General features: G+C 50.9%; 2 protein-coding genes across 3 annotated transcripts; one reads left to right on the top strand and one right to left on the bottom strand.

Moving 5' to 3' along the window:
* The first annotated feature begins 4,092 nt into the window (after positions 1 to 4,092).
* PARD6A (par-6 family cell polarity regulator alpha) lies at positions 4,093 to 6,897 on the top strand. Its single transcript, XM_044660583.1, has 3 exons — positions 4,093 to 4,155; positions 4,807 to 5,029; positions 5,898 to 6,897. Exons 1-3 carry the CDS (start codon positions 4,093 to 4,095, stop codon positions 6,671 to 6,673), a joined length of 1,062 nt encoding a protein of 353 aa, XP_044516518.1. The 3' UTR covers positions 6,674 to 6,897.
* A 585-nt stretch (positions 6,898 to 7,482) lies between these two features.
* ENKD1 (enkurin domain containing 1) lies at positions 7,483 to 12,089 on the bottom strand. 2 transcript variants are annotated; one of them, XM_044660582.1, is made up of 8 exons: positions 11,992 to 12,089; positions 10,374 to 10,535; positions 9,775 to 9,945; positions 9,116 to 9,288; positions 8,854 to 9,003; positions 8,487 to 8,650; positions 8,151 to 8,287; positions 7,483 to 7,870 (listed from the first exon to the last, which is right to left on the bottom strand). In XM_044660582.1, exons 2-8 carry the CDS (start codon positions 10,456 to 10,458, stop codon positions 7,710 to 7,712), a joined length of 1,041 nt encoding a protein of 346 aa, XP_044516517.1. In that variant the 5' UTR covers positions 10,459 to 10,535; positions 11,992 to 12,089; the 3' UTR covers positions 7,483 to 7,709. The 2 variants fall into 2 exon arrangements, with proteins under 2 accessions (XP_044516517.1, XP_044516516.1); XM_044660581.1 differs by lacking the exon at positions 11,992 to 12,089 and adding an exon at positions 10,979 to 11,021.
* Positions 12,090 to 12,867: the final 778 nt, after the last annotated feature.

Genomic DNA, 12,867 nt, shown 5'->3' with positions numbered 1-12,867 from the left:
TTGAATTTCAATTCCTCTCCCTTCCCTCTGCCTGAGAAGGCAAGCAATTTTATATAGATCATACATGTGTCATCATGTAAAACAACATATTAACCATGTCAGACCCCAAAAAAGAAAATTTTTAAAAAGCATGCTTCAATCTGCATTGTTTTTTCTGTAGCAGCGGATGGCATTTTTCATCATGAGTTCTTAGGAATTGTCTTAGATCATTGTTTTGCTGAGAGTAGCTGTCATTCACAGTTGATCATCCATACAATAGTGCTGTTATTGTATACACAATGTTCTCCTGGTTCTGCTTACTTCACTTTGTATCAGTTCATGCAAGTCTTTCCAGGCTTTTCTGAAACTACCCTGCTTTTGTTATTTCTTATAGCACAATTGTGTTCCACCACAATTATATACCACAACTTGTTTAGCTATTCTCTAGAAATCTCAATTTCCAATTCTTTGCTACCACAAAAAGAGCTGCTACAAATATTTTTGTACATATGTACACATTTCCCTCTTTCTTTGATCTCTTTGGGATACATGTCTTTAGTGTTTTGTGTCCCAGTTCTCCCCTCCCATCAAACCTGCGCAAGTATCATTATCCTCATTCTACAAATGAGGAATATGACTTGCACAAAGTGACCTAACTTCTAACAGTCCAACAAAAGCATTTATTCCATGCTTATTATGTGCCATGTAATATGATATGTGTATGTGCTAAGATCTAGGAGAACAAAGAAAAGCAAAAATATATATATATTTATCTGTCTAACCACCCAAAACTGGGATTTTAATCTGGCTCCAGAGTTCTAATCCAAATTCTAAGGAATAAGGAATGCTCTATTTTTGTGTCTAAGGCAGTGATGGGCAAACTTTTTAAAGAGGGGGCCAAAGGAAAGGAAATCCTCTGCTTGAACACATGGGCTGATGGGGATATTATTGGGGATGAAAACACTAAACGATAACTCTAGTCCAACTATCAATAATATGGAATTAGGTCTTGATCAAAACCCAGTATGATTGTGTGTTGGCTAAGGGGGGTTAGGGGGGTTTGGGGAAAGGGAAAGAACATGAAACATGTAACTATGGGAAAATATTCGAAATAAAAATAAAAATATAAAAAAGAAAGGAAATGCTCATCTGTCAGTCTGTTTCTAAGGCAATTCTTTCAAAGTTTCATTGTATTGTATCCTACTCATTGTATACGGCAGATTAGGAATAATGTCAGGTGGCCATGTAGTTTGCCCATCACTTGTCTAAGGGATTGTGGAGGTGGTTTCCTGAGTATTGGTATATTCTGCCTCTTTCCCTCCTCATGGAGAAACTGGCAGTAAAGGACAACTAGACCTGGGATGTACAAGATTAAGGGGGCCTGGGAGGATATAGAACACACCTGGGTTCAGTAAAGGGCTGAGATGATGCTGAAGGAGCACTCCTGCACACTGAGACCAGGTTTACCCTGTGACCTATGGTATGTGAGACATCATATATTTCTTCCTTACTTTTGTAACTGCCAGGCAGCCACCATTACACAGTCAGCTACTAAAGAAATGCTCCTCAAATGAGAGAATTAATTGAGATAATATATAAAGTGCTTTGAAATGTTTAATATGCTATAAATGCCAGTTATTATTATTATGAATATTATCAATGAATATCTTAAATGGGACCAATTTAGTTTTTAAAAACTAACAGCATTGGTAAAATAATCATCACTAGTCTGAGTATCCGAAGACCTAGGTAAGGCAGTAAATGTCTCCTCATAATAAATGTGTTGAGATGTATTGGTTTAGGATTATTTCCAAAAATTAAGCCCATCTTAAAATTAGATTTACTGATGCTCAAGATGATATGCCAGAGGCTCCAAAGGCACCACTTTCTCCCCAATGGAAAGACCCTTTCATTTGCAACTAGGTGGCAACCTAACATGCAAAGCACTGAGTCTGGAATCAGGAAAACCTAGTTCAAACAAGGCCTTATAGATTTACTTGCTATGTGATCCTGGGAAAGTCACTAGGTCTCTCTGTGCCTCAGGTTCCTCATCTGAAAAAATGAGGATAATAGTACTCCCCTCCCAGAGTTGTTGTGAGGATCAAATGAGATAATTGTAACTGTTGGCTATTATTATTATTTGGAGTCAGAAGATCTCCAGTCCAAATGCTAGCTCTGCTACTTATTGCTGCACAACTGTAAACAACTTCTTTCTTTCTCTGAGCCCTAGTTTCCCCATCTATGGGGAAAAAAAGGAATTTCTCAGAGATCTTTTAGCTCTATGCCCTATTTCCCAAATGTTTTAAAGGGAACAGTGTTCCTGTAGATATAGAAATCCTGTTTTTAAAGAACTCTGTCTCACGACTTATAAGCAGCAATTTTCCCAGACTCCTCTGGCTTTTCTTTTTTTAAACTCTTACATTCCATCTCAGAATCAATACTGTGTATTGGTTCCAAAGCAGAAGAGCCATAAAGGGTAGGCAATGGGAGTCAAGAGACTTGTCCAGGGTCACACAGGTAGGAAGTGGAAGGTCAGGCTCTCAATCCACTGAGCCACCTAGCTGACCTCTAGCCTTTTTTTTTTGTGCAAGACATCTATCAGAAGCCATAAACGTTTGTCTGATGGGCTGCTGGGGAGGTATAGTAAATCCTGGGGAAATGGTGGAGCAAAATAAAGCCTATTTTTATCTTCCTAAGTAATAAGCATTTTGATACATGCCTAGCTTAATATTTCAGAGGGGAAGTATTGCTAGCATCAAAAATGTACCATGAAATTCTTGTTTACTTGGAAGCTACTTCTAGAGAAGTGTTAGACATAGTTAGAAATGCCCAGCCCTGAGGAGAGAGTTGTTCTAACAAAGAAGTATAAGGCATGGTCCCTGCCTACCCCAATGAATGAGAGTTTCACTGTCCTCCCTGCCGATGCCAGGGAACTAAATAAAGGCAGCCCTACTTTGAGGAAAAGATTGGGTCAGTGAAGAGGAAGACCCCATTTGTTAAGTTCATAGACACAGGACTTGAGTGGCATCAGATGTTATCTATCTATATCATCCAACTATCCCATTTTACAGATTAGGAAAAAAAGATTGATGACATATATATATATATATTAGATGCCACTTCCTTCACCAGGAAGCTTTCCCTGATCCCTCATCCCTCCTTGGACCATATATAGGACTTTGTTTTGCACCTGCTTAATTTGGGGGTAATATTGTTTATTGTAGCTATCTTTGTGCCTTAATGTTAGCTCTTTAACATTTACCTGAGGCAGTACCCTGTGAGGTAGGTAGTTCAAATATTCTGCCCATTTCACAGATGGGGAAGCTATCTCAAAGAAAACAACTTGACTACAGCTAGCAAACTTCAGGCAGGATTGGAGCAGGGGAGTGCCATCCCACTCTGTCCCCCCAGAAGGCTGGAAGGGCAAAGACCACGGTCCTCTTTAAGTTGGGTATTTTCCCCAACACCTACAGGTGGTGTTTATTTGGATGAAGGAATACAGGAGGCAGCAGGGGATATCCTAGAGTGGGACCTCGGGTCTCCTACGTGCCTGTGCTGCCGGGAGCCTAGGCGTGAGGCATCCTTGAGTCGGGGATCCGGGCGTCAGGACTCAAGGAGGTTGTGTCCCCGGCACTGTCCTTCCCCGCCCCGCGACTCCGCACCGGGGAGGAAACGGAGCCCGCAGCTAGTAATGACAGGGACGCAAGGAGCCCCGCGGGACCTGGGAGGGCACACCCCGACTCCCACGCCCGAGCCCGTCCGTTCGGACAGTGGGCCGTCTGACCCTCTCCCCTCCCACCCGCAGTTACCAAGGGAACGTTGTCTCCGTGTTCCATCCGCGCGGGCGTTCGGAGACCTCCCCTTCCCCCACGCAGGTGACGTCATGGTCGGTCCCCAGCTCTCCCCTCCGCCCCCCGCCCCCCGCGCAGTCTTCGGGGCGAGTGGCTCTCGGACAGCGCGGGGAGAGAGGGAGGGGAGCGGGGAGGGGAGGGCGAGGAGGGGGCGGGGCGGTCACTGCTGCAGGGCGCGGGGCGGGGGGAGCCGGGGAGGGGCCGGGCTGTGCACCTGCGCCGCTTCGGCCTCAGCCCCGGCCCGGCCCGGCCCGGCCCAGCCATGGCCAAGCCTCAGCGGACCCCAGCGCGGAGCCCCGACAACATCATCGAGGTGAAGAGCAAAGTAAGGGCCCCGGCCCCGTGCCCCTGGCCCCCAGCCCCGCCTGGGTCCCGGCTCCCTTTCTCCATCCCCGCACCTCCTCCCTCTGCTCTGCTCCTTGTCCTCCCATCTCTGGCTTTCCCTCCGCCCGCGGCCCCGTCAGTCACCCTGGGCCGCTCGGGCTGCAGCTCCCCCACGCCCCACCCCGCATGGGCTTGAGTGTGGGGACGGGCTGGGGGACGGCCCGGCACACAGAGCCGGCCCCTCCATGTGGGGTCCGGACCCAGCGGGCAGAGGCCCTGTGCTCGATTCAGGCTGCAGCCGAGCCCTGGAGCTGTCCCCTGCGTTCAGCATCCCCACAGCCCCCCACTCAAGTCTCGAGCAGCCCCCCAGCCCAGATCGGCACATCTGGGCTCGCCTCCTCTCCTGAGCTTACCCATAAGCCTCTGACCCCCCAGAGCTCTCCGGGTCCCCTCCCAGGGGAGGGGATACGGGCTGGGGTTGGATGGTCCATCATTGACAGTGTGTGTTAGTGTGTGTTAGTGTGAGGAGGGGGCAGCGGAGGAGGTTCTACCCATCAGGATGGCTCAGGTCCGGTGAAGGGCTGGCAGGAGCCTGGCTCCCTCCCTGGCCCCTAACCCCGGATTCTACCCCTTCGTGTCTCCCTCCCCTCAGTTCGATGCTGAGTTCCGGCGCTTCGCCCTACCCCGAGCCTCCGTGGGAGGCTTCCAGGAGTTCTCCCGGCTGCTTCGGGCCGTGCACCAGATCCCGGGGCTGGACGTGCTGCTGGGTTACACCGACGTGCATGGGGATCTGCTGCCCCTCACCAACGATGACAACCTGCACCGGGCGCTCGCTAGCTCGCACCCGCCCTTGCGCCTGCTCGTGCAGAAGAGGGGTGAGGCCTGGGGGAGGGGTCCCTGAACACTATTGTCCCGGCCCTTTCTTTGAGGGAGTGTGGGGAGGAGGGGCCGGTTCTGGCTAGCACAGACAGGGTTTAGGATGTGGGGAAGGAGGCTGCATATGGGGCCTGGGATGATGGAACTAAGGCCAGGGTAGATTGGGGGAGGAACCTGGGCGCCCCCAGATTCTGGGTTGGAACATGGATATAACTTTATTCATCATCTGGTCCAACCCTGTCATTTTACAGATAAGGAAAACTGAGGCTCAGAGAAGGGGGGGGACATGTCAAAGGTCACTCAGGTAATGGGTAGCAGAGCCAGGATTTGAACCCAGGTCTTCTGACTCCAAATCCAGGGCTCCTTATGCTGCCCACCACACTACTGGGGTCCTATTACCTCCCCCCCACCCAGTATGGTTCTATGAAATATTTCTGCTGCTGCTCCTGGCTATGACCCCTGGGTCTGGGTGGGGGGCAGCACACACCCTGTTGGTCAGAGAAAGATGAAGTTCTTGCCCTAGGCCATCATCTCCCCTGGGGCCTGCAGAGAGGATGCTGGGCAAGGTGAGGTAAGCTTTACTGGCTCTCTCCTCACTGTGGGGTTATCCGGAGAGCCAAGTAGAAAGGATATGGGCTCAGCCTCCCCAAGTGCCAGCTCCTCCCCTGGGAACCACCAAGGACACCAATCCTTTAGAGGCCAAGGAGCAGAAAGGAGAGTGGCTTCGGGGCCCTGGAGCCCAATTCTTGACTTAGACGTGGACAATAAACTAGCTGGAGGCCCGGGGATCTCTTCAGCACCCTGGAGGGCTGGGGTAGGGAAGGCAGGGTGCAGGACAACACTGAGCTCTGCTCCACCCCACAGCAGAAGCGGATCCCACAGGCATGGCCTTTACCTCCAACTCCTTGCAGCGCCGGAAGAAGGGGCTGCTCCTCCGACCTGCAGCCCCTCACCGGACTCGTCCCCCACTGCTCATCAGCCTTCCCCAGGACTTCCGCCAGATTTCATCTGTTATCGATGTGGATCTGCTGCCTGAGAGCCACCGGAGGGTGAAGCTACACAAGCATGGCTCAGACCGCCCACTTGGCTTCTACATCAGAGATGGGGTCAGTGTCCGAGTGGCACCCCAAGGCCTGGAGAAGGTGCCTGGCATCTTCATCTCTCGCCTGGTCCGGGGAGGCCTGGCCGAGAGCACCGGACTCCTGGCTGTCAGTGATGAAATCCTTGAGGTCAATGGCATTGATGTGGCTGGTAAGTCACTGGACCAGGTGACGGACATGATGGTGGCCAACAGCCACAACCTCATTGTCACGGTCAAGCCTGCCAACCAACGCAACAATGTGATGCGAGGTGGAGCAGGTCGGCCTCTGGGACCTCAGCCCACTGCCCCCCTCCCTCCTGCTGAAGTTCCAGAGCCAGACAGTGATGAGGACAGTGACCTGGTCATCGAGAGCCATAGATTGCCTGGCTACCTCCCTCCCTGCCCCAATGGGGTGCCTCTGGCTCCTTCCCAACGGGACTTTCGCCCAAGTCAATCACTTCCTGGCTCTCGAGGGTCCCTACAATCCCTGGACAGTCAGGATGGGGCCAGCCCTGGCCGAGGGGGCAGCCTAAGGGAAGATGGCAGTGGCATCACCCTCTAGTCTAGGATTTGGCCGGCTGGACCACGGGGGTTATGGTTCTCCTTACATATAACTCTAGCCCCTGCTTGGGCTAATGGACATCAGAGCCAAGGTGGGACACAGGAGAAGAATGGTTCCTGACCTTGGTCCCTGCGCCACTCCCTTGGCCCATGTGTCTCCCTCCCAGTGGGGAGCAGTTGGGGAGCTGCCCTTTCATGAGCCTAGGCAGTATGTTTGCCCTCTTGCCCTTCCCCATCTATGAAACATTAAAGCTTTTCTAGAAAATACAAGCCCTTCTCTGCTACAAGGGAAGTACTTGGGGGGCTTGCATCACTTCCCCACTGAGTCAGAAATGCCACAAATGGGCTAGGCCCCAACGAGCTGGCCAAGGATGGGAGAGGAGAGGGATGGAGTCCAGGATTCAGGGTGCCTTGCAGCCTGCACTGCCTGAAGGGTCAAGATCCCTGCCAGCTCCTTCTTGCCCTGTCTACTGAAGAAACCAAAACCGTAAGGGCTCAGACTCACCTAGGCATGAAATATGAGTGGTAAGACCATGTGGAAGGCCAAAAAGGGGCCTGTGACTCCCTTAGGCTGTTCTTTTTGAGCAGAAGTCCCTGCAGTAGGCAAGGGTCCTAAGCTTTGGGTCTAGCAAAAACAGCTGTTCTCTTGTCATCTCCATTTACCCATCCAAAGCTGGCTGATATGGCTGACAGATCCCCAGCTCCTGTCTTCATGCCCATTTAGCTTGGCATTTCCACGAGAAGCATAAGAAAGATGGAGTCTTGGGAAGCTTGGAAAGGGGTGGAGAGTAAGGAGATTGAGGTCACTACTCATATAAAAAAGGTTTAATTTAAAAACAGAAAAAAAAATTCTTAACAGCAGCTCCCTGGGTCTGTTTCTTCTGCTGCAACTTTGTGGGGCCCAAAGGGTTACCACTGTATGTTGGGCCAGGGTCACAAGTGCCAGTGTCTTCCCTTCCAGGAGTCAGACAGCTCCTGCCCTGCAGGCCTTGAGGCACTGTTCTCCTCAGAGTATCCTATGGCCAAAAGGAAAGATCTCAGGAATCCATCTTGACAAAGACTTTTGATCGGGAAAAGATCTTGAGAGCCTCCTCCACCTGGGAGAGTTTCTTCTCTAGCTCAGCCTTGTGGTTCTGGGCTCGAAGGGAGTCTGCCCCAGAAGGCAGCAGCACCAGCTCTCGAAGCAGTTCTTGTTGGCCTGAGGAAGGAAAGAGCAAGGGGCACAGGGTTTTAGTTCCCTTCCTTGGCAGCTGGGACCCCAAGATTCAATATAACTCATCAAACATTCTCAGGCCCCAACTCTGTGTATGACATGCTAGGTGGATGTTGGCTGGCAAGACTGTAATCGGTAAGGAATAGGGTTAGCAAGAATCGATGTATAGGGGTAGGGGAGAGATAAAGATAGTTATCTGGATCCATGGATCCATATCCCTGGGGCCCTGGCTAGTCCCTAGACCCTAACTGGCCTGGACACTCACTCTGGAGAAGGGAGTTCAAGGTATCCAGGCGCTGGCTCTCAGGCATCATGGTATGACCTGGGGGTAAGTCAGGGTCAGGCTGGTTCCGAAGGCGTTCTTCAGCTTCTCGGCGCCACATATCTTTACGTTCCACCAGGCTGCCAGAGAGCAGAGTGAATGGCTATGTGTCCCCAAATGCCCAGACCAGACCCAGTGGCCTCACTCAGCCACTCGCAAAAGTGAACCAGAGGAGTAGACACAGGATCTGCTCTCTACCCTCCTTCCTGATAAAAGCTGAGGAGATCCTCGATGGGGTGAAGGACACGGGGCACAGAGAAGAGACCAACAGGGACCTACTAGTGGGGTACATGGCCTTTCTGCTTGATGTTGTACTCCTCCTGGGCCCGTCGCTGCTGCTCCTGCACCTCAGCCAGACACTGGAGGGAGCGTGACCGCCGCCGAGGGGCGGCTTTGGCTGTACGAGCATTATGAGTGATAAAGTCCACAGGGGCACCTTGCTCCTGCAGGAAAGAGAAATAAGATGGGAGTCTGGGCTGATGGGCTCAGGACGGGGTAGATTCTTGGGGCTGGCGCAGGAAGAGTTCAGGGGAGAGGCACATCCAGAACATCAGAGAGCTGGAAGGTTGAGGCTTGGAGTCCTTTCTCCAATGGGCCAGGCCTTTCCCTTCTTCCCACCCCCAGCATCTCATGCAGATGTTATCACCTTGGCATCAGGGCCTGGTGGTTGGGACCCATCAGTACTGGGCAAAGCCAGGCCTGAGGAAGCCATACGACGAGGCTGCACCCCGGGTCCACAGCGGGAATACGCCCGCAGGAATGCTGGCACCTCTGGTCCAGGGGCAGGGGAGGGCTCCTGGGAGAAGCAGAGGCATCAGTCAGGCATGCTCTGAAGGGAAGCCCCCTGCAACCTTTGGCCTACAGCCCTGGCAGAAGCTAGACAGGCAGGGTATGGAGGTTTGAGGTACCTGCAGTTTGACTTTTAGCCGGGATTCTACTTTGTCATACTTGGGGGATCGCCACAGGGCCTTGAGAGGCTTTGGCCGACCATGGTCTCGTCCCCTCTCCTGTTCCTGGCACCTTTTCTGGATCTCTCGAATCCGCCTCACATTCTCCTTCTCATAGTTTTTTGGGTCTTTCCCTGGGGATCAGAGAGATAGTGCCAGGCCCATCCCACAGGTAGAGGCCTGCCCGCTGAACCCTTGACAATCTCCTAAGTTCTCACAAGTTAAGCTGGAGGGGAGCCTGGACATCATCCTCTTTCCTTTCATAGAAAAGGAACCCACCATGTAACTTGTCCATCATCAAAAGGGTAGCAAGTGGAAGGCATGGGCTGCAAATCCAGGTCCTCTCACACCAAACACTTTGCCTCTTACTGAGCTATGGCCCTAAGGCAACTCTGGCTGGGAAAGATTTGCCCAAAATTACCCAGTGAGTTGGCCACAGCCCCTGGTCTCCTGACTTGCTGGTAAGTGTGTTCTATGGTTCTGAGCTGGGGTAAGGTATGCCTGGTTGATGGGCTTGTTCTTACCTCCATCCCATTCCCCAAAGCCTCAGTTAAGTGGCAGTGAGAGAAGGCAAACTTTCTTGGGGCTGGCCAGCCCAGGCTGCTTCTCTCAGGACTTACTCTTGGAGCAGGGCTCCCTGTCCAGCGAGACTTCCTGGAGCTGCAGCAGAACACCCACCATGTCCTGCTGGGATGCAGGGCGGATTCGAGGGGCAGGCTGGTCCAGGGGGGTGCTCTGACAGGGGGGCTCCAGGCCTAGCTTCAGAGCACTTCCCTCTAGGCGGCCTCGGGCTGGAAGCAAGTAGGACAAAGGAGGTGCTAGAATAATTATAACTCACAGCTACAGAACACAACTCTTTGAGGGCTGGAAAGTACTTTGCTGACAACCGCCTGTGAAACAGGGGCATAAAAACCATGATTTTCCATGGTGGCATTTACATTACATCAGCACCCATCAGACTTTTTTCAGTCTTTTAATTTTTTTCAATTGCAGTAAAAACAATTGGCATTCTTTTTTAAAAAAACTGATTTCTGAATTCTTTCCCTCCTTCCCCATCACTGCCAAGGGCCAGCAATCTGATGTAGATTATATCTGCATGGTCATGCCAAACATTTCCATATCAGCCATGGTGAGAAAGAACGTTATTTAGAAACAGAGAATTTAGAAGCCTTCAGCTTCGGGCCTTTCCAGCCATCGATGGGGGTGTCCGGCTGCTTACCTGTGGCCGGGCGCTTGTAGTAGTCGGGGAACAACGTAGGGTCCGGGGGGATGGGCCCCGAGATCTTGGAGGGTCCCTCGCACATGGCTCAGGCTTCACCAGCTAGAAGCGGGCAGAGGTCGGGGTTGGGGAGTTGTGTTCCACAGAGGCTGTAGCCTGGTTCTAAGGAGAAGGACACACACACGGACAACACACACGTGTCGGGGGTCTCCTCCCCTCCCCCAGGCCTGGACCCTTCACCTATGCCACCCCTCATCCTCCATCTCCTGCAGGTCTGGGGCTCTCCATCCACTGGACCCCCCATCCCACTCCATTTCCCCCTTACACACACAGACTTGGAGAGTTTCTTCCCTCGCCCCACCCCCTCAGTCAGAAGGTCAGGGCCGCCTCCGCCTCCAACCCCTCTACCCCTCCAGCACACGTGGAGCCTCCCACGCCGCCCCTCCCCTTAAGGCTGGGCCCCTCCCCCATGTCGCCCCAGCTCATTTAGAGATCTTGGCCTCTCCCCGCCCCCATCTGGGCCTCCCTTCCCCCGCCCCGTAACCCCAAGACCTTTTTCCTCCCACACCTCTGACCCCCTCAACCCTCCGTCCGGTCCCAAGTACCCGCCCGCGCAGCGATCAAGTCTCAGGCTTTTGCAGGGCCAAGGCCCAACCGGGAGTTGGTGTCGCCTAGCAACACCAGCTTCCGTTTGGGGGGGCGGGAAATTCCTGGAGAACGGTGTGTTCTGGGATTTGTAGTTCAAAAGGGTCTCCCATCTATAACAGTAATAATGATGATAGCTAACATTTATGTTGCACCTCCTAGGTACCAAGGGCTTTACAATTATTATCTCATTTGATCCTCACGATAACTCTGCGGGGTAAGTGGTGGTATTTTCATCTCCATTTTACAGATGAGGAAACTGAGGCAAACAGTTGCCTAGGTTAACCCACCTAGGAACTTGGGTTCCTTGACTCTCTTCTAGCTCTTCTCTATAGCTGTGGGTAAACTGAAGCCCAGAGAAAGGAAATTATCCCACTCTAAGTCACACAAGGGAATCACGATTTATTAGCTACTTAGTTAATAATTAGCACTTTCTTTTTCTTTTTTTTTTAATTGAGTATCATATCTAAGGCAGAAGAGTGGTAATGGCTAGGCAATGACTAGCTTAGACTAAGATAGGGTCCCTTGGCTAAGACATATATGAGGCTAGATTTGAACTCAGGACCTCCAGACTCCAGGATTGCCCTTCTCTTCCACTGAGCCACCTAACTGCCCCATCAGCACTTTCTTTTCTTTTGCGTTTATTTAAATTTAAGACTGTTGATACTAGTGGCATTAGAAATGCTCCAGAATAGCTACTCCAGGCTGAATGTATTCTGTGGGTCCCCTATCCATAAAACCATAGTTCTTGAATCCCTACTGACTGATTTCCCCCCCTCAGTTCTGGGACACAATTTGTTCAAAGCAAAGGCATGTTTAGTAAGAAGTGAAATGGCAAGAGAAACCTTCCCTCTTCTCTCAGTGGACCCAGCATTCCTTGTCACCCACCAGGCAGACACAGGGACCACATTTGCACATAAGAGATGTGAACAGAGAGAATAGACATGAGACAAGGGACACGAAGGGCACAAACCTGGTGAAGGGGCATCTTCTGCCTCTGAAGAGTCTGGTGAGGCTGGTCTGGTGACTTCATCTCCTGTCTCCAACTCATCAAAGGATGTCTTTTTATTTTTATTTTTTATATTTTTTAAGATTTAAATATTTTATTTTTTTAGAAAAATTTTCCATGGTTACATGGTTCATGTTCTTACTTTCCCCTTCCCCCCCCAAAGTCCCCCCTCAACTCAAATTTCCACTGGTTTTAACATGTGTCATCAATAAAGACTTATTTACATATCACTGATAGTTGCATTGGTGTGGTCGTTTCTAGTCTACATCCCCAACCATGTCCGCATCAACCCATGTGTTCAAGCAGTTGTTTTTCTTCTGTTTCCTCTCCTGTAGTTCTTCCTCTGAATGTGGGTAGCATCTTTTCCATAAATCCCTCAGAATTGTCCTGGGTCACTGCATTGCTGCTAGTACAGAAGTTCATTACATTTGGTTTTACCACAGTGTATCAGTCTCTATGTACAATGATCTTCTGGCTCTGCATCAATTCCTGGAGGTCTTTCCAGTCCACATGGAATTCCTCCAGTTTATTATTCCTTTTAGCACAGTAGTATTCCATCACCAACAGATACCACAGTTTGTTCAACCATTCCCCAATTGAAGGACATACCCTCCTTTTCCAATTTTTTGCCACCACAAAAAGTACAGCTATAAATATTCTTGTACGGGTCTTTTTATCTATGATCTCTTTGGGGTACCAACCCAGCAATGCTATGGCTGGATCAAAGGGTAGGCAGCCTTTTAGAACTCTTTGGGTATAGTTAAGGGATGTCTTTTTAGTCTTGTTCATACATTCTTTCCTGGTCTTCATCTCTTCAGGGTCCCCCTCCCAGCATGACCA

This window comes from Gracilinanus agilis, chromosome 2, assembly GCF_016433145.1.
Source record: "Gracilinanus agilis isolate LMUSP501 chromosome 2, AgileGrace, whole genome shotgun sequence".
In the NCBI taxonomy this organism is placed as follows: Eukaryota; Metazoa; Chordata; class Mammalia; order Didelphimorphia; family Didelphidae; genus Gracilinanus; species Gracilinanus agilis.
Note: the sequence above shows the minus strand (reverse complement) of the source record. Positions and strands in the feature narration are given on the sequence as shown.

Excerpts from the sequence above, each read along its gene's own strand:
- ENKD1 (XM_044660582.1), bottom strand. The coding sequence starts at position 10,458 with ATGTGCGAGGGACCCTCCAAGATCTCGGGGCCCATCCCCCCGGACCCT. Across the intron at positions 9,289-9,774 it reads CAGGGAGCCCTGCTCCAAGA|GGAAAGACCCAAAAAACTAT; the intron begins GTAAGTCCTGAG and ends TCTGATCCCCAG. Across the intron at positions 8,288-8,486 it reads AAAGGCCATGTACCCCACTA|CCTGGTGGAACGTAAAGATA; the intron begins GTAGGTCCCTGT and ends GCTCTCTGGCAG.
- PARD6A (XM_044660583.1), top strand. The coding sequence starts at position 4,093 with ATGGCCAAGCCTCAGCGGACCCCAGCGCGGAGCCCCGACAACATCATC. Across the intron at positions 4,156-4,806 it reads TCATCGAGGTGAAGAGCAAA|TTCGATGCTGAGTTCCGGCG; the intron begins GTAAGGGCCCCG and ends CCCTCCCCTCAG. Across the intron at positions 5,030-5,897 it reads CCTGCTCGTGCAGAAGAGGG|AAGCGGATCCCACAGGCATG; the intron begins GTGAGGCCTGGG and ends ACCCCACAGCAG.